At 40.4% G+C, this 27,063-nt stretch overlaps 1 protein-coding gene across 4 annotated transcripts in view; it reads right to left on the bottom strand.

Annotated features, from left to right (window-relative positions):
- RASGEF1B (RasGEF domain family member 1B) overlaps window positions 1-27,063 on the bottom strand; it is a 520,818-nt gene that overhangs the window by 2,395 nt on the left and 491,360 nt on the right. For all 4 annotated transcript variants that reach the window (XM_081812257.1, XM_081812259.1, XM_006748291.3 and 1 more), the window contains 12 exons: window positions 24,197-24,379; window positions 22,213-22,335; window positions 21,490-21,627; window positions 15,515-15,727; window positions 14,809-14,883; window positions 13,352-13,447; window positions 13,131-13,233; window positions 11,571-11,650; window positions 10,175-10,270; window positions 4,650-4,745; window positions 4,178-4,301; window positions 2,940-3,012 (listed from right to left, as the gene is read on the bottom strand). In XM_081812257.1, coding sequence (XP_081668383.1) covers window positions 2,940-3,012; window positions 4,178-4,301; window positions 4,650-4,745; window positions 10,175-10,270; window positions 11,571-11,650; window positions 13,131-13,233; window positions 13,352-13,447; window positions 14,809-14,883; window positions 15,515-15,727; window positions 21,490-21,627; window positions 22,213-22,335; window positions 24,197-24,379 — 1,400 coding nt within the window. The remainder of the gene's footprint in view (window positions 1-2,939; window positions 3,013-4,177; window positions 4,302-4,649; window positions 4,746-10,174; window positions 10,271-11,570; window positions 11,651-13,130; window positions 13,234-13,351; window positions 13,448-14,808; window positions 14,884-15,514; window positions 15,728-21,489; window positions 21,628-22,212; window positions 22,336-24,196; window positions 24,380-27,063) is intronic.

Raw genomic sequence — 27,063 nt, 5'->3', positions numbered from 1 at the left:
TGGACATCTTGGCTCTTTCCACAGTTTGGCTATTGTGGACATTGCTGCTATAAACATCGGGGTGCACGTACCCCTTCGGATCCCTACTTTTGTATCTTTGGGGTAAATACCCAGTAGTGCAATTGCTGGATCGTATGGTAGCTCTATTTTCAACTTTTTGAGGAACCTCCATACAGTTTTCCAGAGTGGCTGCACCAGCCATCTGCACTGGTCTTATCACAGATGGGCTTACTCAGTAAATATAAGCATCTTCACATTCCAATGTCCATTGAGAGCATGTAAATAGACAGTGACAAGAAAGGTGTCTACCGTCAGAGGTATATTTGTCATTGCCACTGCTGAGCCTACGTGTCCGACTGAACAGCACTAGGGTCAGCAGGAAAAGCATCTACGGGAAATTATCTAATTGCCTTCAAAGTTAATGCGATGTAAGGTTCAGCTAGGTATTATCATCCTAGAATAGTCTTTGTATTCACTTAACACATGCAGCTTTGCAAACCAGCATAGCCTATTTTCTCTTCTTTATCCTCTTGGTGGTTGCTATGATTGGGCCAACACCTGCCTTAACCCAGCGTCATTCCCCAACATGGCAGGAGCACGGGCCCAGTGCTGCAGCGGGCATGAAATACCCTGTGCTTGCCCTCAAGGGGCTTACATTGTAGTAGGGATAAGAAGCAATGCACTACAAGACAACCCGTTGGCTTGTAACAGGAGAAGACTGCCTTAGACTCCTTCTGGGGAGATATGAATCAGAGAGGGGGAGGCATTGGAGCGGGGCCTTGAGATGACACAGGATGTGGAAAGGGCAGAGTGCACAGCTGTTACCCAGACTCAAAGGAGAGTTTGTTCTTCAAGTCTCCTTAAAAACAATTTTCATGTAGAAACTCGTCTGTTATACCAAGAATACATCTTCACTGAGTTTAGATACATATTTCCCCATATACCGTCCTCTCTATTTGTGCTGGGGCTAGCCCCTCAATGAATGCTTATCAGAAGCATTATTACTGAACACTTCTGAGTTGAGTACAAGTGCGGACGGATTCATGGATTTGTGTCTGAATTTAAGCCAGTACAGGGCACCCTCTTTTTCACTTCCTAGTTCTAAATTCTCCACTAAATTCTCTGGTCATATTTCAACCAATAGAATGTTAACTGTTATTGTATATTGTGTGTACGGTACATATAGATACAGGAAGAGATTGTGCAATTCGATCTTTAGTTTTTACTATCAACTCTTTGACTTTACGAACCCTTCCAAACTAACCACTAACCACTAGGAATATGGCATAAAAGAATAACAATCAGAAAATCCTGGGAAAAAAAGTATGTGGGAGGTTTGGACTATTTACTGTGTCTGGATTTCACAGGTAAAATGCCGACACCAGGTATCATTTAAGTATAGCCAATTTCCCTGCTTACCAGTTTTTAAAAAATCTATAAAAGTCACAAGAGTTCAGCTATACTCAGGGGCCATATCAACTTCAGGCTCTTACAAAAAAACAGAAAGGGAATTAAAAAGAGGAGAAACATGGAAGGCAAAGAACAACAAGGAGTCATTCCTAAAGCTCTTATCCAGCAAGATATGGGCTCTGAGGCTCGTGTTTTACACATGAATAACACTGAAGAGTGCCGTAAATATCTTGAACCCCAACAGAGTAATACAAAATTTTAATATAAATACGCCACTGGCAGGCACACAATTTCATGAAAGTAGACTTGAGCACCAGCCCAGCAAGCCTGTTACATTCCCTTGATTCCGGGTGTTGGCCACACCTTCTTTACGTTTGTGTCTGGGATAAAAGAAACATCTCCAATCCTTTACCTATCACCATAACGTGTTCTAAGGCTAATGATTCCATCGCCTCTGCATCCCTCCCTCTTCACTGAGAGGTACACAGAAAACCTAAATTTTCCTTTGAAACAAATGAAATCACACAAACCAAATATATCTAGGATACCCTAGTTCATGAAACACAGCCCAACATCAAGTATAATGAAGACTCCCAAATGACTTTGGGAAGAAGAGAAATGTGCTTATCCACCCTGGTACAAAAAGGCACATGTTCCCAGAGTCTCTTATTAGAAATACAAATAGAGCAATTTTGATTATACGATTACTGAATTCTGGGCTATTTTACCTATTAAAATATCTCAAATGGTTAAAATATACATTTACCTATTACCCATCCTTGTTTTTTTGAAAATACATTTGCTTGAAAATACCAATAGATTAACACAATTCTTCAATTTGAATAGATTCTGAATTATGTTTAAAGTCCCAACTTCTGGGGTGCCTGGGTGGCTCAGTCGGTTGAGTGTCCGACTCTTGATTTCTGCTAAGGTCATGATCTCAGGGTCCTGAGATCAAGCCCTGCATCAGGCTCCGTGCTCTGCTTGGGAGTCTCTCCTTCTCCCTCTATCCCTTCCCACCCTCTCAAATAAGTAAATCTTTAAAAGATAAGTAAATAAAGTCCCAGCTTCCTCTTTCTCTCAAACCAAAATGGGGACCAAAATCCAGTCGCTGAGAGAGTGACACACTCAGATTTACTGAACCAACTGGTGCTTGGGTCTCTTATCTCAGGTCAAATAAACTTTTAGTGTTAGAACTATTCAGAAATAGAGTCTGAACTTGTTATCTTTTAGATGAAGGGAACGAGTCAGTGCTCTTTCTACCATACATACTATGGGGTAAATAATGGGAGAAAGAAAGGAGAGCAGAGTCACCGCATGTGTGACAGTATAAAAAAAGTGAAAGGCGATAAAACTGAGTGATGGCAATGAGGATTCTCATCCGCAAAGATTCAGGGGACAAGAGATAAGGAGCAGAGAGGACTCGGAACACACAGGGAGGGACTTCCTACAGAAAGCATGTGGCTTTCCTCAAGTAAGTCCAACATGGCCTATCGAGCCGCACAGCAATGAGAAGCACAGAGACTCACCTTAAGGACTTCCATCTGTCCTTCTCTATATGATTTTCAGGTCCTTCACTCTCATAGGAAGCCAAGTAGAGTGCTACAATCAACAAAAAGTAAGAATGCATGAACACTGAGGCCTTCTCCTGGTATATTACCCACCACCACCCGCCTCCTGTTTAAGGTGAGCTACACCCTAAAGCAAAACTCTTTAACATATCCAATTACAACTGAGAAGCATCATAGTTTCATTAAGAACACAAAATATCACTTTGCCTGATTGACCTTCTCAACAAAAACCCAAGGGCCTCTAGGCCAAAAAGGCACTTAATTAACTGACAGTTTATGGGGGGAAACAGCTTACAAATGCAAGCCACATGATGCTATCACACGCTCACAGTTATGTTCTTTATGAAGAAGGGGATGGGAGGGGGATCCTTTCCTGGTAGCCTTGATTTTTAAAACACCTTTCATAGCTAAAAAGCCAGAATTTCCAGGCCACTTTTTCATTCTTCTAATATTTTTTCCTTTATTTTTAAATCAAAAAGTATCTCATTCAAAGATTTAAAAGCTTGGTACTGATCTTATTTGTAAAGGTTAATAGCAACCAGGTCCCGTCTGGAGTGGGTAAAATATTAATGCAAAATGCACTTCAGTCATTATCACACACTATCAATCTACTGTGAGAAATTGTTAATAATACTAGTGATTTTGAGAATATCAGAATATAAAAGATCAAAAGAATAAATCCCTAAGTCTTTTACAAACTTTAATTCTCTTCTCATCAATTTTTTTCAGTACAATCACTGTTTCTGCCTCAAATTCCTTAATGTCTTAACAGGTCAAGATTTTCCACTACTTTTTCAAATAGCAGCAGGTAGCAACTACCTGGTTTTTTTATTTTTGTTTTTTCAAATTACTTTTAATGTCAACATTTTTTGTCCAATGAAGCAAGTCCAAACAAGGGGGAAAAAAGTCCTTCAAAACCTTTCCACTTGTGCCCAAAGCTCTGCAGCTCTAGTATTATAAAGAATGTTTAAACATGGAAACAATCTGTTTATGGGTGAAGAGTGAGTGCCTGGCAAATATTTTAGGGATAAATCATATGGTTTCCTGTGCAACAGAAAACTCTTAAGATGGAAGAGGTCAGAAGACAGGCCTCATGTTGTATGAGGAACCAGACACGAGGCATATAGTATGCACCCATTCCCTAATGGTAGGGCTTGGGGACGCTGGTAGGAGCTCCAGCTACGAGGCTTACTCACCATCTTCACTGAAGACTGGCACCGTGAGCAGATACTGCAAGATCTTCCGGTCCCTCTCAAATGGACACTCTACCTGTTTCCACGTCATGAATTCACTCACTTGTTTGGCCAGTTCCCAAAATTTCTAAGAAAAAAGACAAGAGTTGAAAAGGCGGTCATCAAAAATCATGAGCATTCCATTTAATGTTTCCCCTCTGGCTTCAAATCAACTGAACTACATGATTTGCTTAATTTAATAAAAACTAGCTATAGGTATTTGTGAGGAACAGGTAAACACTCACATACCTCTGGATGATAATAATAACGTTGCAGCTAATTTATTCTACTCAGTAGTGTTATTTCCTTTCAAAACAACAGAGAAAGAGAAAACTGGGTTCTAGAACTTCAGAATCTGCTTAGGCTGCCTGGCCCGGGATGGAACGTCAGAGAGGCCGGCCCCTCCCCATGCTCAGATTCTGCGGCCCACCTTTACCTCAAAGTTGACGTGGCCGTTTGGAAGGCGGTTGGCACAGCCCTCATTGAGGAAATAAATATCTTTGATTAAAAGACTGAAGAATGGTATCACAATCTAGAGAAAAGAAAAGATTTTGGTTTGCTTGGGCAAATAGATATGCAGCGTCTCATCAAACAATACAAGAAATTCATGAAGGACATTAGTGCTGGCTTACATAATAGGCTACAATGAATTAAGATACAGTGTTTTGTTCACGGCCCATGACAGCAGTTTCCTCCCTTGCATAATTTTGCTAAAGATGCAAATGCTATTAATAACCAAACCCTAGCAAAGACAACAAGCATTAGGAGGCGGATAGCTTCATGTAGCTTTTGCAGTCTTCCCCACTGCAACAGCATATCATAAATCTAAAAGATCTAGCTCTAATCAATGGAAGAAGATCTAAAAGAACTCTTGCTTTTCACTTAGCAATCCCTTAGTTGGAGCAAAATATTAACAGAACACCTGTCACTGCAGGCATTTTAAGATTTTTAAGATGTGTGACCCCTGTCCCTGCTAGAGATCTGTACTGTTGTATCATTTAGACTTCTACATTTTAGATGAATTTCTTTTTAGATGAACATTTTACCTTTGAAGACATTGCTCAAGATAATGTGAGAGCTCAGGGTTTTAGGTAATAGTTGCTGCAAACTTCCTATTGGGTAAACCTGGCCTTCAGAAGAGAACAAGTAGGCACCTGTTCTCATGGGAAATCACCTAAGCAGTACCTTGCACAATATGTTGTGAGATACGTCCAAGTGAAGGAGGAATATAAATGTGTACATTAGAATTAATGGCTGTTGGAAAAACACTAAACCCCTAGTAAGACTCTCCTGCCACGGGTCTTTGATTTGATGAGGTGGTATTTACTTAATTAACCTAAAATAATAATCTCTAAGAAACTATCCTAAATCCTACTAAGCCCATAAGGAACAAAGAACAAAGCTCAGACATGGTAACTTCCACCTTTTCTCAAATGCCAACAAGTTTTTGAAGTTTCTAAATTTGCTACAGTGCGAACAATGCTCCAAACACAAGTTGTGGGCCTCTGTTGTTGACCCAACAGCAGGTTTTTGAAGTTTCCCAAAGCCCATGACTCATAGGGTACATCTACACCAGATGAATGGGAGCCCTGGAAAACATACATTTGGGCTCATACACAAAAATATGACGTATCAATTTTCACTTCTAGAGATAAATTCAGATTTCCCCCTCTAAAGTCATTTTAAAAAACAAGCTTTGGTTATTTTTTATTTCACTGGTCGCTGGAACAGCCAAAGCGAATCTGTGGTTTTGACAGCATCTTTGAGTATTCTTGTAATCATTTGCTATTGTCTATGGAAGTCTCTTAAGCCGAATTAGGAAAGATCCCCTCATTACCTTCCCCTTCAAATAATACTGGCTAATCCTCTATTATTTTAGGACTAAACAGCCATCGTAACAATGAAAAAGCATACCCTGGACCTCGCTTCTTTGAAAGACCACCTCTAATGGGGAGGCCTGGGTTTTGGACTCCGTTGGACCTCGGGTTAAAATGTGGCCCCACAATTTATTGGCAGTACAACCCAGGAGTCGACAAATGGTGGCCCGCGGCCCAGCCCAGGCCCACCACCTTTTTGGTATAGCCCAGGAGCCACACATCAAAATAATATTTCATGAGCATGAAAATTAAAGGAAATTCAACTTACAGTGGCCAGAGAGCTTTACTGGAAAAAAGCCATACTCGCTCATTCATCTACATATTGTCTGTCTGCTTTTATGCCTGCACGTCAGAGTCGAGTAGTTGCAAGAGAGGCCGTATGGCCTACAAAGTCTAAAATATTTATGATCTGGCCCTTGATGGGAAAAGTTTGCCAACCCCTGATGTAAGCGTAACATACTAAGAAAGCCTAGTTTCCTCACCTTAAAATGGGAACAATAGTAACTACCTCACTGAGTTGTGGTGAGGATTAAATAATACAGGTCTGACCTCAGTTAAGCACTCCCAAAAAACCAATGGGGCCCATAAAAAGGGAAAAATACTATTGATACACTTATAAGATAATAAGGATATGTCATCCCAAGGGAAATGAAGACTAAGTTATAATCAAGATGTGGTACTTGCATAGTATAATAGCTTTTAAGCAAGAACTTTATTCTCAGGGCTGGGCTGTGAGATTCATGTGGTGTTGACCATTCTGTCTCACACTGATATTTAAACTTTTCATAACTCCATGTCATGTGCCTCTAGCTGAGACACAGAGGCTATATTTTATGTAATATTCACATTTATGGTGCCTGCAAGATGATCATATATATATATACATATATATATAGAGAGAGAGAGAGAGAGACTTCACATATAAGAGAGATCATCTAGTATTTGTCTTTGTCTAACTTATTTAACTTAGCATAATGTCCTTGAGGTTCATCTATGTTGTCACAAATGGCAAGATTTCTTTTTTTTTTTTATGGGTGAATAATATTCCATTGTGTATATATACCACAATCTCTTCATCCATTCATCCATCAGTGGATACTCAGGTTGTTTACATATCTTGGCTATTGTAAATCATGCTGCAATAAACATAGGGGTACAGGGATCTTTTGGTTTTCTTTGGATTAATATCCAGAAGTGGAATTGCTGGACTGATCCACTATTAATGGTTTGAATCACTCTTCTAAGAATATAGAAATATAAGTAATCTCCCTTCACTGTTCTGTTCCTTATGCCCATATGCCAGAAAGAAGTTTCATAGGCTCTTCAACTTCTAATTTACTCATTGATAGTATTCTTCATATCTGCAGCCCCTATAACAAATCTAACATAATAAGAATCAGGAAATTATAAGGACTTTGGATTTCCAGGCACTAAGGTAGATGTATGGGTTACCAATAGGAGGGAGCATGAGCCTGGTTTCTGGGAGGTCCTGCCAATGATGTCTTTAATGGGAGAACTTCTCAAGTAATAGTGTTTTCTAATTCCCTTTCAAAATATTCTTTTTTCTTTTTTTAGATTTTATTCGTTTAAGTAATCTCTGCCTCCAACATGGGGCCTGAACCCACAACTCTGAGATCAAGTGTCATATGCACGCTTCACCAACTGAGCCAGCCAGGCACCCCTCTTTCAAAATATTCTTAATTCAGGGGCACCTGAGTGGCTCAGTCGTTAAGCGTCTGCCTTCGGCTCAGGTCATGATCCTGGAGTCCTGGGATCGAGCCCCGCATCGGGCTCCCTGCTCAGCGGGAAGCCTGCTTCTCCCTCTCCCATTCCCCCTGCTTGTGTTCCCTCTCTCGCTGTGTCTCTCTCCGTCAAATAAATAAATAAAATCTTTAAAAAAAATATTCTTAATTCAGTGACTTGGCAAATATACCTTAGAGGCATTATTGGTTTCATACCTAGAAATGAATGCTGTTGAGCAGGAACAAGTTCCCACAGACATAAATGGAACAGTAAAAGGATTTAAAACCATGTAATCATATGAGGAATGGTTAAAAACCTGGAGGCATGAGTACCCATAGGAAAAATAGCTGTTTAAAGATCATTTAAGGGCCTCTGTGAGGAAGACAGAATTGATTTGTTCTATGATATGGTACCTAGAGATATGCCACCCTGGCCACATAAACTTACAATTTGAAAGAATATTAAAGATGCTATTATCCCAGGGCGCCTGGGTGGCTCAGTTGGTTAAGCGACTGCCTTCGGCTCAGGTCATGATCCTGGAGTTCCAGGATCGAGTCCCGCATCGGGCTCCCTGATCGGCAGGGAGTCTGCTTCTCCCTCTGACCCTCCCCTGTCTCATGCTCTCTTTCTCTATCTCATTCTCTCTCTCAAATAAATAAATAAAATCTTTAAAAAAAAAAAAAAGATGCTATTATCCCAAACCATGTTGCTAGAAAGATTTTTAAATTACTTAGGAATAAAGAGAGTTTCTCCTCACTTCAAAAAAGGAAAAATAAACCCCAACTCTCCTGAATAAAAGATGTGTTTTACCCGGAAATGTTTTCATTCACAGTCTTTGAGAGCAATTGTGAAAAAGCAATGGTCTTTTTTTTTTTTATGGTGGTGATTTCATTTGTTTTATGAACTAGAGAGTATAGTTCATATGCTCACACAGAACTGGTGTAAAGGAACAATAAAACTAAAGTGGGCAGAATTTATTAAATGAAGTAAAGGGTAAACACTTTGGACTGTTCTCTGGAAAAAGCTATGAGAGTCCCACAAGTCTAGTCTCTGGGGGGCTGGACTTCAGAATGACTTTGACCAGGGCTCCCTGTTACAGATAGGATTCTATAGCCTCCTGGCTCTCCTGGAGGGTCCTGCAGAGAGAGCCTTGCATCTATCTGGGAGGGGGAATGACAGGATGTAGACAGCCCCCCATGTGCTGATTTCCTGAAGCCGAAGAAACTTCTGATTCGATTTTTTCTCAGTCTTGTCACAGGGGTGCTGAGATTTGGGCAAGTAAAACTTAAAAGCTGGTACACTCTGTCAGGCTAAATTGAGATAGTTTTCCCAGCTTCACCTCCTCTCTGACCTTGTCTCTTAAAAAAATAATGTATTCACAGTGTCTCTCAAATGTTATCAGAACTGATATTCTGGATTTTGTTGAGAACCAATTTAACATTTTCAAAAGGTGGTGTTTCTTTTTGTGATTTGTTTTTATTTTAGATCACTGAGGCTGAAGTTTTTTTGCGGAAGGGATTGAGATGCCCTGAAATGTTTTTTACCCTCATTTCTAAAAATTTGTTGAAGATACTGTTTAACTTAAAAGATGGATAGAATCTAAGCGAAACATAACTTTCATCAAACAATTTCATCAGCCCATTTACCGTAACCAGGTATTTATTTTGCAAATAACATGATCTCTAAATGTCAAAATGACTGTTCCTTTCCACCTAAGGAAACAGGACAATGACATGGGCCAAGAAAGGACCCTCAGAGTCGAGAGTATGATAGATCCAGGATAGTATTAAATTGTTTAAGGGGAGAGTAGATAGAGCAAGGACCATTAATTTCTCAGACATCATCCCTGTACTTTTTCTGCCACCCACATACCCAATTAGTAACAGCAGGCCTAATGCTACAGCAACTAACCTACTTTCTGAAAATAAATGACTTAACCATGGGAGGTAAGCTAATTCTTTTAAGAAGAAAGGTTACACTAAATCAGCTACCTTGTGCAGAGCTGAAATGTCTATTTTCCATTAAATCAAATTACTCTAATGTCATCAGTCATCTTAACATATGACTTAATTTATTGCTTGAAAAACAACTAAGACATATTACAAAATGATCATTTAAATAATGCAATAATGACATAGTAATATCCATTTATAATGGATAATAACATGGTACCTTCCTTTAGCATTCCCCTTCTCTCTGTGGCAAAGCATAAAAATTTCCATAGTGTATCAACTTCTCTCTTAGATCTGAACAGGTAAAGGAAGCTTGGGACATTAGTTCACGTGGCATTTATGCAACACATGGCAATTCTACCATGAATAAAACTCCTTTAAGCACATACCTTCTCTCTGCTGCTGTGAGCAGTTAAAGACCTTTGTGCTGCCCCACGAAGAGCTGTTCGGTAATTGTAGAAATTACTTGAAGGGTCCATCTGATGCTGTCCACAAAAGAGAGAAGAGTATTAATCATTTACTTCTCACCAGCAGAAAGTTTGCAAGATCATACTTTTAACCCTACATAAAAAATTGCAATAGGCAAGGGGTGCCTAGGTAGCATAGTTGGTTAAGTGCCTGACTCTTGGTTTCAGCTCAGGCCCTGACCTCAGGGTCCTGAGATCAAGCCCCGTGTAGGGCTCCATGCTCAGTCCAGTCTGTTTGGATTTCTCTCTCCCTCTCCCTCCTCCCTACCCATTAGCTCTCTCTTTCTCTCTATAATCAATAAATAGATCTTTAAAAAAAAGATTGCAATAGGTGAGAGAACTCATTAAGGATAGGATCTACCCCTCTCATACACACACGTAGGCATAAAACACATCATAACACAAATGTTTTCTTTGCTGAGGCTTGGTTCATTTAGATAAGCTGATGTCAGCTTCAATAATGTCAAACCTAGACCAAATTCTTTCCAGGTTCACTGTGGACACTAAACTTAAAACTGATAACAAAGAATCAAACACCAGCGTAAGAAACCATTTCCAAGTTTCATTTGAATGTTAATGGGTCAGTTGATGGTTGGCCATGCATAGGGATCCAACCCTTTGTAGTGAACTTGTTCTTTGCATTTGTTAACAAATCGTTCACAAATAGTTGAAGCATACTATCTTATAAGAAGGAAAAGACATTTATTAGATAATATGAAAAAAAGCAATATATCCAATGATACTTCCCAATTTGGAGGAAAACTTAGGAAAGAACATTTTTTTATTATCTCCAAAGACTGCTGATTCAAAGCACCAATATGCCAAGGTGATAATGACATTAGTATGACCCAAACACAAATGACTTTATGTATTTCTTACTATCCTCAGAATTATCCTGGAAGAGCTTTTGCATAGGTTAGCTAAATTTGCTGAAAGGATGGTGAATGAGTATTTCTATAGGGATGGGAACTCTTCCCCTGGGACACTGTAAATAAATGAAGTTAGCCCACCCTGAAGTAGAACTCCCAATGGTTCAGGATCCAAATTCCATCCTGGCAAACAATGGGATATGTAACTGACAGGTCACCATTTCTTCAATCAGTTCACCCCAAAATGGACACCTTTATCTATGAAAGGGCTGGTCTACAACCTGATTTATTCCCCCCTCTGCCAATTCTAACCCCCTTCCATTCCCTACGTCTCTAAGGAGAGATGGGCTTTCCTCTCTGTAGTACTCCCTGATCAAGAGCAAGCTCACATAGAAGAATTTCACTTTCTGGGTGTAAAATGTTAACAGCAAGGCATAAGCTTCACATACCTCAAGAACATCAAACTTTGCAGTCTTCACTTTGGCCCATGTTTTTTTCAGTCGAGACACTGGGCTCATGTTCATGCCAGCTTCCCGTTTAAAATGGAGTCGGGGGCAGGGGGAGAAAAAGTTGAAACAGACAAATAAGAGAAGTCATTTGAAGTTATTCTCTAAAAAAGTGTTCATTACTAAGTGTAAGTTAACTTGATTAAAAAAAAAAACAACAAACTGCCAGTTTTCCACAGTAGAAATACCATTTCATACTCCCACCAATAATATACGAGAATTCCTCTTGATCCTCATCCTCAACAATATTTGGTTCACCCAGTCCTTTAATTTCAGTCATTTCAGTGTGTGAAATGGTTTTACACTATGATTTTAATTTGTATTTCTCTGATAACTAATGATATGGGACACATTTTCATACACTTATCATCTATAATATAACAATAAGTATATGAAAGCATACCTTTGTGACATATCTAAGTATCTGCCCCATTTTTCATTGGGTTATGTGTCTTCTTATTATTGATTCATAGGGTCCTTTATAGAGTCTAGATACAAGTTCTTTTTCAGCTATAATGTATTATAAATACTTTCTCCCATGACATGCCTTGTCTTGACATTTTCTTAATGGTATAAGGGGGAAAATTAAGTAATCTTCTATTACCCAGACTGTGGACTTTCATTCAGGTCCCTGATTTAGATGATCTTTCTGTTCACTACTTTCAAGAAGTAAACCAAAGAGCCAAAATTTGGTGAGTTATTTTCAGGGAGAAAATAGGAAAATTATGTCAAAAAGAAAATGGAAAACAGAATTGGTGAGGGGTGGGGAGTTATCAGGATCAAAAGCATTGAATTTCATTTGGTAGATTCTCTGACTTCAAATTGACTCTGACTCTAAAGGGTCAGGTAAATACTCAACTATTTACTAAATACCTACAATGTGTAGGATAAACATACGATTTATCATATAAATTAGCGTATTTTTAAATGAAAGAGTCACTATCAATAACTGTGGCATGACCCCATGCACTACGTTTATAGGATGAATGAAAAGAAACACGGTCCCTGGTGTTAAAATCCCCATGTTACAAAGGAGGAGCAGAGTTCGTACACCAGGGTAATAAGGTGCTGTGGGTGGTAAGTACTAGGACCACAGGCAGTCAGGAGACGTTCCAGTTTCTCAGGCCACCCTCCAATCCATGCTGATAGAACCATACAGTGTAGTCTCAGATTATACATTTCTATAATGCTTGACACACTTATAATGCCCAAACACTTTTTAAAATCCTTCATTTGGGCAAATCTCTCACTTATGAGCTTCTATCGATAAATATTCAGATGAGGACAAACTGACTGGATGTATTCCATGAAGTCTCATACACGTCAAAAAGAGTGTACACACTTGTACGACGGTGATATTTAAAGCATTCTGAACTTTCTAAAACAATTCAGGATTAAAAAGCAGTTTTCATTAATAAAACTGTACTACGTGTATATTTCTAGTAGACACATTTCACAGAACCTATACAAATAAAGGACACGTATCTTTCAGAAAACACTCACAGATTATCGCCATCAGGGAATTGAAGTTGCCAATGTTAAAACACTCCCGAGCTACGTCAATGAAATACTCAATCATTCTTGCTCGGTGTTTCTTCTTTACAGGCTGTATAGAAAAGGGGGGGGGGGGAAGAGGGCAGTGATCCAACACGTAGACCCAACAGATGTAAAATAAGTATAAAAAAATATTAAAGTGAGGAGAAAGAGAAAATTCATTTCCTCACCATGCAGATTTCTGTGGCAACCAGGTAGCTGAGGCGATTGAACCATTCCACGTAAGCCTCTAAGTTTCGTGTTTTCTTCCGTTCACTGTAGCAACTCTACAGAGAGAGCAAAGTGAGCAGATGAGTCGGAGACAAAAAAAAAAAAGAGTGGATTAGGCTCTCATTTTTGTCAGATATGGGCCTTTATTCCAGTTTATTGAGCAAGACAGCTTTCTAAGACAAGGGGATGGGGGACAGAGAGAGAGAAAATCACTAACATTCTTGACTCCCTTTACAGAAATATCACAATCTCTTCGTACAGTCCAGTGAATCCCAAAAGATCTAGAAAGGTACTCTGATGCATTCAAAATGGTGCCCCTCCCTCTCCGGAAACTAAGTTACTCTCCGTGGGAACTGTCCTCAGAAGCACAATTCAAAGGGTTTTGGCTGCATTCTAAAACCATCTTGACTGATTAATGGGGTGTGACTGCCAATTGCTAGCAACACAGCAAGAAGAAGCTGAGAGAGCAGGGGACTAGAACATTTTCTCTTAAAATTCAGTCTAGGACAAAATTTTGGAGCATCATGTAGCAAGAAACTAAACATCTTCCAAGGTAGGTAAATGGAAGTCTAGGCCATTATGGTCTTTAGTAGGGTGAATGACACATTATTCAAAAGTGAAGGGAGTTCAGCTCATCTCGGAGCTCAAGGCCAAGGCTAAACAGGTTAATTACACCCCTCTTTCCTTCCTTCAAAAAAAACCTAACAAACAAAAAAGTCCACTAGCCTTCTGCAAAACCTAATCCTCGCTTCCTGTCCTGAGGGAAGCTATTCTAAGGCCGGAAAACAGCTGTTACCCCTAAGTTCCAAAGGGGGGCTTTCATTAGTGGGTGATACAGTCTTGGCCTAACAACTTGAGATGTTTCTGGAGGTCACTGGGTGGGGGGGGATTTCTTATGTGTGTTTTATAGTCCATGCCCAGTGTTATTTGCTTTACATGTGGGCTTCACTCGGGCAATAAACCTGTCATGAGAGGTTCACCTTAAAACAAGAGGCAAAGAGGCAGAGACCCTTACTCAGCACACTGGATGTGCATCCTGTCTTTAATGCCCTGTTATTGTTGAATCATGAGCATAGCATTCTCTTGTATTTTCTTTCTGACTTAATCTGCTAAAGCCATTATGCTTTTATCTCCTACCTTCATCACCACAAATCCTGCATCTACTTGCTTATTAAATTTCCCAATAAGGAGGAAGAAGAGGTTAAACATTTGTGATAGGGTAAGAATAGGATGAAGGCACTTGAAGATCTGGCTTAAGAAAACTGCAATGAATCAGACGTGGCTAATGAAAAAAAAAACTTTCTGATTGTAAAACCTAAGACAAAATAATTCAAATTTCCGCCTCTTGTACCTACTATCACAGACAAAGAAATTCCATTTCCAATTTCAGAGCTGACCTCTAGGTAGCCTGATTTACCTTGTCATTGTCCAAAGGGTCCTTCTGTACAAATGCCTGGACAAATTCTTCTGGCCCAATATAATGGAGCCTTTCCTGAAACACAAAACCAGCAGGTCAACGTTATTAAAGAAAATGAGAAGAAATGGACTGTTAACTCCTTCTGTTGACTTTTGGCATGACCCCTACTTTTTATAAATAAGCCTTTAACCCTAAATATTGTCATCATCATCAAGATCTGAGCAGAGGCAATTTTTTGTGTAAGTCAATGCTACAGGACATAGTGAAATGCTGGGCAAGTTATGGAAAAGTAGAGGGGGAAGATGAGGTAGGTCAGTAAATACGCTCTTCAGTCTTGTTCTCACAGTATTTAAAGTGAATTCCCGGGGCGCCTGGGTGGCTCGGCTGTTAAGCGTCTGCCTTCAGCTCCGGGGATCAAGCCCCACATCGGGCTCCCTGCTCTGCAGGAGCCTGCTTCTCCCTCTCCCTCTGTGCTCTCTCTCTTTCTTTCTCTCTCAAATCAATCAATCAATCAATCAATCTTAAAAGAAATGAAGTGAATTCCCAGAATGTCAAAAACATTCATATTTGAATGTCTAAGGAAAACGAATTCTAGCTATTACACCTATTATTTCCCATTTGGATTATTCTAATATAATCTCCCATAACATGACAGCAGATAAACAACTTGTGTGGTTGCCACAGCAAAGGGTGGCAAGGACCTTACCAGCTCTATGTGAGTCAGCTGCTGAGCCAGAGTGTAAGGGTCACTGCAGACAGTGATGATGTCCCTTTGTATGGACTGCGGCTTGGTCTTGAGAACCGTGAGCCGATCTGTGGACGTGGAGCTGATTTTTGCCAGGACTTCCTCATACTGGCTGAGTGTGGCCAGTTTGCGGATTAGACACTGGATCATCTGCTGGACATTCTTCCTGTATGTCTGCCGGGGGATAAGCAAAGGATTACATCCTGGCTCTGCGCGTCGACTTTTGCCACCATGCAAACTCAGAGACTGTGTTCTTAAGTGCTTTTACCCGGATGCTGGAGAACCACCAGGGCAGGTACAGGACGATTCAGCCTGGCTCTCATAGTTTGAGAGAGGTACATCACACATAAGGTGTCTTTTCAGACCTGTAAAATTTAGCTCTTTCCTCAGGCTGCTCTTGAGAGTACAATTCAGGTTGAGCCAGGAAAACCCCACAATGACATTTTAGATTAGCTACTACATAGAAATAACTGCTCTTTGGGCCGGCATAGGAATGTCCTGCTTTACTTCTGGTAGGCTAAAATACGTTGATCTCCACTCAGAGCATCCTCTTCCTAACACTTTTTCTGTCGGGTCACCTTCTTGATTTCCCCACTCCTCTCATGCCCAGTCTCATTAGTCTACAAGCATGGATGCCAACCGGACTCCCCACTCCCCACCCCCCCAACCACCTTCCTGACTTCCACATAGGACATGGGTTACCACGAGGAAGCAGTGGCTATTCATTTTTGGTATCTGACCTCCCTTTGACTCATGTCCATTTCTCTCACATTCATGAGTCAGTGCTAACATTCGCAACCAACCAGACTCTTCCACGGGGCAGTTCTCCCTGTTACCAGTTGCCATCTGTCTGCTGCTGCATCATGCTAGAGCCATAACACTTAAGATCAGCTGGTTTCAAAAGCAATTCACGTATTAGAGATAAATGTCAATCTCTTGACTTTTTACAACACTTGTTAAGTCAAAGAAATAACTTCACAATTGATCCATCCCCAGGGTACTGTTATCATGATAGAAGTTACAGCGTTCTTTTATTCTTCCTTTTCTAGTCCCAGACTGCCAAACAAACAACATTCATCCTTGTAGGTAAATTACCTGAGAAAGGCACACGCGCTAACATGGTCCTTAAGTTAACAGCTCCAAAGGAGGGCAGCACCGGTGAACTGAGATGTGGAAAGGCCTATGGCTATGCTCCTCTGCGTAGTCAGACCCTTTTTAAAAGGTACTACACAGTATTACTTTCTGAGATGAATTATTTGAAAACTGAATGGCAATCTTACCTACAAGAACCATATTATTTTACAGAGGCAATTTGGTTTACTGGAGCAAATTATGAAAACTCAAATGGATAGATATTTGCATACTTAAGGAAAATTACAAATGCATCTGGAAATGATCAATTCTTATTTAGTCAAGGCAAAAGAGCATACACAGCCTTCTTTTTCTTTTCTTTCTCTCTACTTATCTGGCATATATTCCACTTAGTTCTTTAAACTGATCCATTAGATGACCTTTTTTTTTTTCTCTATTATTCACAGACCACCCTAAATCATCAATGAAATACCTAAGTGTTTAAAAAGTTGAACCTTGGGGTGCCTGGGTGGCTCAGTCATTAAGCGTCTGCCTTCAGCTCAGGTCATGATCCCAGGGTCCTGGGATCGAGCCCCGCATCGGGCTCCTTGCTCCGCGGGAAGCCTGCTTCTCCCTCTCCTACTCCCCCTGCTTGTGTTCCCTCTCTCGCTGTGTCTCTCTCTGTCAAATAAGTAAATAAAATCTTTAAAAAAAAAAAAAAAGTTGAACCTTCAAAAAAACCTATCTTCCACCTAGCGTTAAGGTTATCAATTTAGAAGATGCTATCTATTTGGTAATATGCTTGTCACTCAAAGAAAATGTCTTTTTCTTTGGAATTTGAAGGAGTTCAAGATTGAATTAAGGGCTATTTTAAATCCCTCATGGTGGGGTGAAGTAGGGGACAGGGGATGGGTAAAGCAAAACAGGTAAAGCTGGTCAAAAGGTACAAACTTGTAGTTATAAAATAAATAATCATGGGGATGTAATGTACAGCATGGTGACTATAGTTAATAATACTGTACTGCATCTTTGAAATTTGCTAAGAGAATGGATCTTAAAGTTCTCATCACAAGGAAAAAAATTCTGTAATTTTTTGTGTGGTGATGGATGTTAGTAATACTTATTGTGATCACTTCACAATATATGCAAATATTGAATCATCATGTTGTACACCTGAAACTAATATAATATTATATGTCAATTACACCTCAATAAAAACAATAGAAATAAAACAAAATAAAATAAATCCCTTGTCCCTATTTCCCTTGCTCTTCTGCTTTCATCATCTTGAGTTACACTAAAAATCTATGAACTTAAATGGTTTCTTCAGCCCCCTGTCCCAAATGTCATAATAAATATTCCCAGGTGACTCTGGTATGTAGCAAAGTGTCACAATCTATGCTCTACTGGCATATCTGGTGAAAGATTATTATTCTACACTTTAAAATATGCTTTTTTAAGGGAAGAGGTTGAGGGATGTACAGTCAAGGATTCAGCTAGTGAGCAAAAGGCAGGAAGCTATAAGGGGAAAATGTATACAAAAGGGTGTAGGGTAAAGCTATTCAATAATTAAGAACTTGTGTGTGTGTGTGTGTGTGTGTGTGTGTGTGTGTGTGTGACAGAGACAGAGACAAAGAGACACACAGAGAAAGAGAGTATGTATGTATGACCTCTTTTAAAAGTTTCCTGCTGCCATTTGATTTCATTCCAAGCTTTGTGTTGTTAAGCATGCTTCCTTACTGAGTCATGAATTGCTAAACATGCACTTAATTCTTTTTTATAACTTAAAATGCCAGTGACAGTAATTACCTGGCAAATAAAGATAGAATAAAGACCAGCCCCTTAAGGAAGAGAAAATTGCATTTTACCCACTGTAGTCATTTGTCATGTAATTCAATCATTAGCTCCATTTCATGTTTCTTGCAGGCAAGTCCTAATAAACCACTTCATTTTGGGCAAATCCCCAGAGGGGAAACATATTAAGCCAAATTATGCAGAACTGTTCTAGCAGATTCAGCAGAACCCGACAAAATTATGTATAGGGAGCACCTGGATTCATTGACTGCCAAAAAAATTCCTAAAGTCTCGGGCAAGAAGCAACAAGTCTCAACCCAAGTCCATACTCCTTCCTGTGGAGGGAAATATTTTTTTCCTCTTCCAGTAACTGATTAGTTCGTTCATTCATTCAGTCAGTCAGTCATTCAAACACTACTGAATACCTGTGAAATGCCAGGCACTGAGCTAGTAGTTAAGGATGATATGATGAACAAAAGGGGCACAGCAAGGAGTCGGGGGAAAAACAAGTCATAAAAAAAAAAGCAAGTAATTACTAACCACAGAGTGCTATGAAGAAAACAGTGGTGAAAGCCAACAATGAGAGAGTTGCAGGGTGACTGTGGCTGGGATGGTGAGGGAAGGTCTCTCTGAGGAGAGACACTTGAGCACATCACAGATACGTGGCCTGCCAAGCACAGAACTGAGGAAAGAGCATCCATCGCAGAATTTTAGAGCTGACAGGGATGTTAACACAGAGCAGTTACCTCTACAATTTACAGGAATCGGAGAAGAGGCAAGGAATTGAGGGAACACACTGAAGCACACTCAGATCAACCAGATGCCAAGTGTGGCCATGATTCTGAATACTGGACTGAAGGAGCCAAAGGAACAGTCTCTCCTGCTAAAACCCAACCTGATCAAGGTAGGCGACTCTCGGCTGTTCGATCCCTAGGTTAATCAATTCCTTGGTTTGACCTGGCTTACCTTCTCATCTCCTCTTTTCACACTCAAAACCATCTGAAAATCTCAAGGTTTATCAAGGATTTGCTATTAACAGAGGAGTGCTGACAGGAAGCCAGGTTAGAAGGTGGTGTGGCCCTTTGTATTTCCCCCCAACCCTAGAGTGGCTTGAGTCTGACAAAAAAAACGGACTGGATCCAATCTGGCTGACACAGATAGAAAGGATCTCCCTCATTGACTACCACGACAAGAAAAACAAAAGGCCACCCATCTGGCACTTTCAGAACGCTAACTTTTTATCTGAAAAAGATTTTTAAGGTGTTCCTTTGGAAAGGATCAAGGGACTATTCCTACTTTTTAAAAAGGCAATAGAGGGAAGGGCAGTTGACTGACTATCAGGTTAAGCACCTAAATACAACTTAACTAAAATGCAGTACTGACCGACTCCAGACTCAGCCTTCATGTAAGAAAAAGTCCTTATGATGCCACTAATCTTTTGAGCATCTTGTCCTAAACTAAGTTCACTGAGCCAGGATTGACCCTGCCAAGCAACCCAATAGATATAACTCCTCTAATGTAAGATTGACTACAAAACTGCCCTGGGATACTGGACTTTTGCCTTTGTGAGTGAGGGACCTGCCAATTCATACCTGGCTAGAACCTGTCACAGGCAAACTGGCAAAATAATTTTAACAGTCATAACTTGCAAAACGACTCAGGAAACCACTCATTCAGCCTTACAGATATAAATCATGGCTGTCTTGAGCACCAGGGTTTAATAGAATGTCATAAGGGAGCAGTAAAAGGGTTAAATCCATTTTCAGGAGGACATAACTGTAGGGAAGCAAGTAAAGTTTTTTAATTGCAAATCTTATATAATTTTTTAAGGTGGGGGAGAAATGGTATTAAAATACATTCACCAGAAGTAGACACAATAGATAGGGTATCTTGTTACATCTTTACAGCACACCACTGAAAGAGTGAGTTCTCAAGGATGGTACTTGTAATGGGAAAATTCATTTTAAGATGAATGAAACAAGACATCTCTGCATCTGCCAAATGCTTCATCAGTCTTTTCCTGTGTGAAAGTGTTGTATCTGCGCCTAAGAAACTTGTTCCAGGGGCTCACTGGCAGCATGGAAACTACAAAGACACCCTTGCCCAACAAGCCTCAACACAAAATATCAGCCCTCCAGGCCTGCTTCAAAGAAGATCACCTTGAATTTGTTACAGCTAGTTAATTCTTATCAAAGGCTCGAATGAGGGAAATGATATTTATGAAAGAGTATCCAAGAGACTCACTTTCTTTCTCCACCTATCCTAGGTGCTAGCCTTGAACCAACTTCCAAGCACCAAGAGACTTGGATCTTTTTCTCTTTGTCTTCTCTCCAGAAGAATGACCTTAGCTAATGACACATTAATTGTGTAGCCTCAGTTTTTTTTATCAAGGAGCATTTGTTATTAAAACTATACAGAGCAGTTTCCCCAATCTCATTCTACGCCCCCTAGATAAAGTCCTCCATTTAATGCCCTGAAGAATTAGTAGGTTTTCTCTTTCCTGATGGTGAAAATCACATAACCATCTGTATTTCTCTTTTACCTGGAGTTTATGCTCAAATCACAGCAGTCCTGTCCTACTAGACTGCTTCTCAACATGAGCCTATTTGTTTTCTCCCTTCCATAGTACAAAGTACTATGTATCAATGTACAACTTGTTATCTGTTAATATGTTACTATGTTATTTACTTGATATCTATTTGTGTTTAGATCTATTCATATGATATGTATTATCATACATGATATGTAACTTTCTATGTGAAATCTTTTTAGAAGGAAGAAGAGTATAAGTAAAATTGAAACACACTTGCAATGTGAATCCTATGCACAGATTGACATGAACATACCCCCAAATTAATCACATAAAACTCCAGATGATAGCCCTTAGAAGTGGGATTGTATAATCATTCCCATTCGACACACCAAACAGGCCACTATGCTACGTCGAAGACTTGCCCAAAGGCAACACAGAAAGGAAGAAGCGAAGATTGTGATACATAATTCAGCACCAGTTCCCACCAAGGCTTGGCCCTGGAAATTCAAGTGCTTTTGCTAAAATTCAGGATACCAACCTCCTCACCACTAGCTATTCGGTGAGCCAGATCTTTTAAGTTTCTCATCATTCTTTCATCCCGAAAATCATAAGGAAACGTTTCCGTCCATTCTGTCAGGAGTTGAAGGATTTTGGGTGCAATTTTTCTTATCTGGTTCTGGGGAGAAAAAGCAAATCTCATTCAGTGATCTCTATCACCATGGACTGCATCAAATCAATAACTGCGAACAGAGTCACTGGAAAACTTCTAGTACAAAGTCTTTGGGGTTGAAGAAGAAGTCTAGTCCCCCTTCCCCAAGTCAATGCCAAGTACCACCAGCTTAAGGCAGGACCTAGGGATCTTCCATGGCCTTAAATTTATATTGTGGGCATTTGTTTGTTTGGCATGAAGGACATGATAGTTTATTTTAAAAAATTCAACCACACTGATCATAATGACCAGCATACACATTTCAAAGGCTTTTCTCTTGGGTATTAACATTGCAGTATTTTTATATATTGAAATGTTTCAGTAGGACCAAGAATGTTAGAGAAATAAAGATCTTAGATGAAAGTGAACACTAATAATTCCAGTGTCCAATCCTATCTTGTGTTCTGTAGCCCATTCCCAGTGCCCTTTGCACAGCCATGATACCATTAATGCCCTTCAGCCTGGGGGGAAGGAAACCAACTTCACAAAATCTAAGCGGCAGAGTTACCATGCCTAATAGACAAAATGGTAAATTTCAAAACACATCATTACCTTATCGCTATTAGGATCACTTAGTCTCTGGTGCTCAACACATAAGTGGCAAACTTTGGCCATTAACTCATACGGATGCATAAATAACCGAGAACTGAGTAGGAAGGTAAATATGTATGTTCTCTGTGGCAAGAGAAAAAAAATCATTACAGTTACATTCTCTCCGAAACTAGTATCTTTCCTATAGTTTATACATCTTATTTCATTAAGTTCTGTTGATCAAAGTTAATATGCTGCAGTTTCAAAAGTAATGCTTCGTAGTAAAACACCTTAAGATGGATTTTTCCTTTGCCTTCTAATGTATCTCTTCCCTTAAACCATACTAAAAATTACAGAAGTACAAGATTAGTTTATCTACTGAAATTATTCAAAGCACACTTTCACATCTCTCCTCTGGGAGCCAGGACACCAGGACACATAACTCATTCTAGGTAAGAAGAATGAAATTCAGCCCAGAGAAATAGATCTAACTTAAATATACCACCCATACAGAATCTTGTTCTGGGTCCAAATATTATGATAACTCAGTGGAAACCAAAAAAACACCCAACCACAAGAGCTCAAGAAGTCTCCAGTGTGTCCAGCGTGGCACACAGCAGTGTCTGTAAGCTTGTGCCAGAACATTCAAACGCGGGCTTTCAAGTAATCTGTTTCCTTGCTCAAAGGCTAAGCAATTTGATAAAACACAGTATCACACTATACACTTTTCTTTAACTACATTGTCTCCCAAGAAGCCAGTAACGAAGCAGGGTTTATTTGTTATAATAGTTTCAGACTCCCAGTGAAAAGAGAAATTCCAGGGTTTTTGTTTTTTTTTTTAAGCCCCCTCCCCGCCAGGCATCTTTACTAGCTCATAAACACTTACAGGGCTGAACAAGGGATTCCTTTTACTTTTGATTACAAGTTTTCCCTGTGTGGCAACATATTTCAAAATGCTATGTAACAAATCACACAGAGAGATAACTCAGGAAGAAACACTATGGTGAATTACAGTGGCAAGCACAAACTGTCCTTCGCACACCAAGGTCATTATTATATTTATAAAAACACATGAATCCAGTGTCTAGATCATTTCATGAAACCCTTATCAACAACCAGCTGCTGTTGAGTAACAGGGGCAGCTGTGGCACAAGCAAAGGGGGAGAAAAACACCACTTGCCCAGAAACAGAAAAACCTAAGTTTGATTGCTGATGCTGGGGGTGAGACCGTGTGCGGATTACTCAACATTCTGAATTTCAGTGCTCTCCTCTCCGGCCTCTTGGAATTGCCGTAGAGAAAATGTAAATGAATTCCTTAGATTAGAAAGTATCAACTAGGGGCGCCTGGGTGGCTCAGTCGTTAAGCATCTGCCTTCGGCTCGGGTCATGATCCCGGGGTCCTGGGATCAAGCCCCGCATCGGGCTCCCTGCTCCGCGGGAAGCCTGCTTCTCTCTCTCCCACTCCCCCTGCTTGTGTTTCCTCTCTCGCTATATCTCTCTCTGTCAAATAAATAAATAAAATCTTTTTAAAAAATAAAAAAAAAAGAAAGTATCATCTATATAAACACCAGCTATCAAAGTAAAACATAAGCAACCTATAAAGAACTGCATCTTGAATATGACTGTTGATCTCCTTTCTATGAAGTTTTCCTGTCAAACTTCACTTTTCTCAGCATAGTGATGGTCTTGGAAACAAAACAAGGCATTAAGTATTCTAGGAGTATCCAATGTCCTCTGGTGTTTCTATGTAATGACCAATGTATATGCATGAATTAAACCTACAGATACTTCACTTAGATGGTATCTGACCGTCTACAGTGTGGTACCAGCCGTGAAAAGAAACTGATATGCAGACAATAACCAAAATCTGAATCATAAGCAGGCTCAACTTGATCTCAAAATACTCAATAATCAATACGCATTTTCTTATTTGGGAAAAATTCTTAGCAACCCAGATATTCTGAAGAATACCAAGGATGTGTTTCAGAGGAATAGGGATACATACATCTGGATAATAATCCACATTAGGTACTAAGTGCTGGATGAGTGCTTCCAGAGACCCGGAGAGGAGGTTGTTGTCATGGTAATACAACCCTCCACAGCTGTCGTCTGCAGCCTGATAGAGGTTTCGGTTGTAACCACTGCTGTCAAACATTGCTGAAAAGGGAGGAGTCTGAGGCATGCTTTCCTAAAATGAATTTTAAAAGGAGAAAACACAGTGTTAGTAATATGCTGTCCAGAAGAAAAGTAAGCTTTAATAGCAACAAGGGAATAGGTTATTTTAAAAATAGGTGAATTGCTCTTTGAGTAACACATGTATGCATACGGGTGAGTACCAATCTCATTCAGTTGAACACCATAAAATGCTTAGATCAAAGGATCCAGTTTGGATTTGAATCCAAGTCTCCAGCTGCCATACTTAGAGATCACTCCTTCACATGTGGGGAAGAGAACTGAGCTTCCGATTGCTTTATCTCACTGAGTCAAGTGTCAGTCATCCTAAGGTAGAAATGGGCAAGCCTTCAAAGTTGGCTGGGAGAATTACATCACATACGAGAAATACTGGACTAATGATGGGTATAACAGGAGATAATCAAAACAGATGTTGAAAAAGTAAAATTTTAAGAGAGGCCTAGGATTAAAGTACATTGTGTGCGTGTGTGTGTGTTTACAGATGTATGTACAGATGTACGTATGTAAATCCAGAAATATAACGCTGACTCTCCAGCTTCTATTGGGAGATCCAAAGCTGTCGATTTTCACCCCTTTGTGTCAAATTCTTTTGGGGTGGGGGCTCTATAAAGCCTCTGTTGTCAGCAAACATGTGGGCTGAGGGGCCCCTGATTTGGGCAACAGAAAGGAGAGTGCTGGTTCTCTCCATTTGTATGCTTTGCAACTCACACAGCCCTTGTTAGAGGGTGCTCAGTAGAGGCTAGAGGCTATTAAGTTATTCCCCGGATTCCTAGGGACAGAGCTTGGGACCCTGAGAACAGACTCTCGGTTTCTGGCAGCATGTCTGGACAATGGAGGCATTCAGGAGCTGCCAGACTGAGAGTTTCAGAAGGCAAACAATGCGGGAAGCCAACTCCAGGGTTTGGACTGACGGGGACAGGGTGTATGGAGGCTGCAGGAGGACACAACCTGGGCTAATCCTTCTTTTTGAGATGCCAAAAGATATTTGCATCCGGATGGGGGAGGGGTGTGGAGCCCCGTGCATCTGCTCCAACTCCAGCTAGTGGGGACCACGGCTTCATAACATGTGCGCGTGCCTCGGCAAGGGGGGCCACGGGGTGGGGTGTTGGGGAAAAAAAATCTACTCTTAGGACAACCTGGCAGATGAAAACAGCATTTAGGGAAGGAAGCATCAAGAAAAAGAAACAGAAGGGGCGCCTGAGTGGCTCAGATGGTTAAGCGACTGCCTTCGGCTCAGGTCATGATCCCAGGGTCCTGGGATCGAGTCCCGCATCGGGCTCCCTGCTCCTTGGGAGCCTGCTTCTCCCTCTGCCTCTCTCTCTTTCTCTGTCTCTCATGAATAAATAAATAAAATCTTTAAAAAGAAAAAAAAAAGAAAAAGAAACAGAAGACAAGCTTCAGCATTTTGTCCTCTATCCCATCCACAAACCAATGCCGAGGGAGAATGCAAAAGGGAAAAAACAGCCAGCAATGGGAAGAAATTGATTACTGAGGATCACTCTGGGAGATCCATCACTACCTGCACCATCACTGCCATGCCTCTCGCTGAGGCAGGACAAGGTCAGAACAGCCAAAGGATCGGGAACTATGGGATGTAAGCATTAACACAAATGCTCCACGCTTAGTTGAAATCACTGTTAAATAAATAACTCCATGTTAACATTTTATAAGACAGTGGACAAAGTGTGTTTCTGTCCTCTTCAAATTGCCGGTTTTCTATGAGTACAATTCTTGTGCAATATAATCTTTGCAAATGAGTCGTCCTGGGTAGGAAGGTAAAAAAAGAGCCCATCTACCCTTGCCCTGAGAAACTCAAAATGTCCATAAACCGAGACTCTGGGACCCGAGATGAGAAGCGCCTCAAAGTTTTACCTGATAGCTTGGAGGGAACTGTCCATCTGAATTTGGTTACCTACTTCTGGCTTAAAAAAGCTTTAGATGGTTAAAAACCATACAGTGTCCTTTGTGAGCAGGATCACAGGTGGAACTCTATCATGCCCCGGGAGTTGAGTTTTTTTTTATTTTTTCTGCCAAGAACCATGAATTTTCTTTGATTTCTCCACCTATTCATCACTACTGAAACCATCCTAATAAAGTGATTTGGGGAGATGGCTGGCCAAAAACTTGGGGATTTCAGAAAAATCAGAAAATGTTGAAAGTTCAAAAGGATCATAGAAATCATCTGGTCCGGGATGAAAAATAGATTTCATTTCACTTTCCAGCTGCAATCAATTAGAAGTGGGTGCCTCGCGGCCTGAGGGTGAGTGAGAAGAATTTAAAGGCTGTAACTAGGTGGGAGAATGTGTGTCCTACGTGATTAGCAACGACTGCAAAAACAGTCATGGAAGAGGTCAAAGCCCAGTCTGTTCCAAGCTCCTGTTTTTATAAATGTGCAAACCCTGGAAGGTGGAACGAAGTGACCAGGCTAAGATCTCACAGTGCTGTGGCTACAGCACAAATGAACGCAATGGAAGCCCCCCACCCCGTGAATCTTGCACCCCTGCTGCCTTCCGTTTACTACCAGTAACCATTAGCCCGTGATAGCCAAGGGTCACCCAGTTCCCTTTCAAGGAATCAGCACCAAAAGCCACAAGTATTTGTACTTCTCAATTATTTACTCCCATGAAGCAGACAAGGACTCCTCGGATTTAATGAAAACCTAACCTGGTGCTTCACGGC

The sequence above is a fragment of the Leptonychotes weddellii genome, chromosome 2, assembly GCF_054177405.1.
Source record: "Leptonychotes weddellii isolate Sample4059 chromosome 2, ASM5417740v2, whole genome shotgun sequence".
Lineage (NCBI taxonomy): Eukaryota > Metazoa > Chordata > Mammalia > Carnivora > Phocidae > Leptonychotes > Leptonychotes weddellii.
This window is presented reverse-complemented; position numbering and strand designations above follow the sequence as displayed.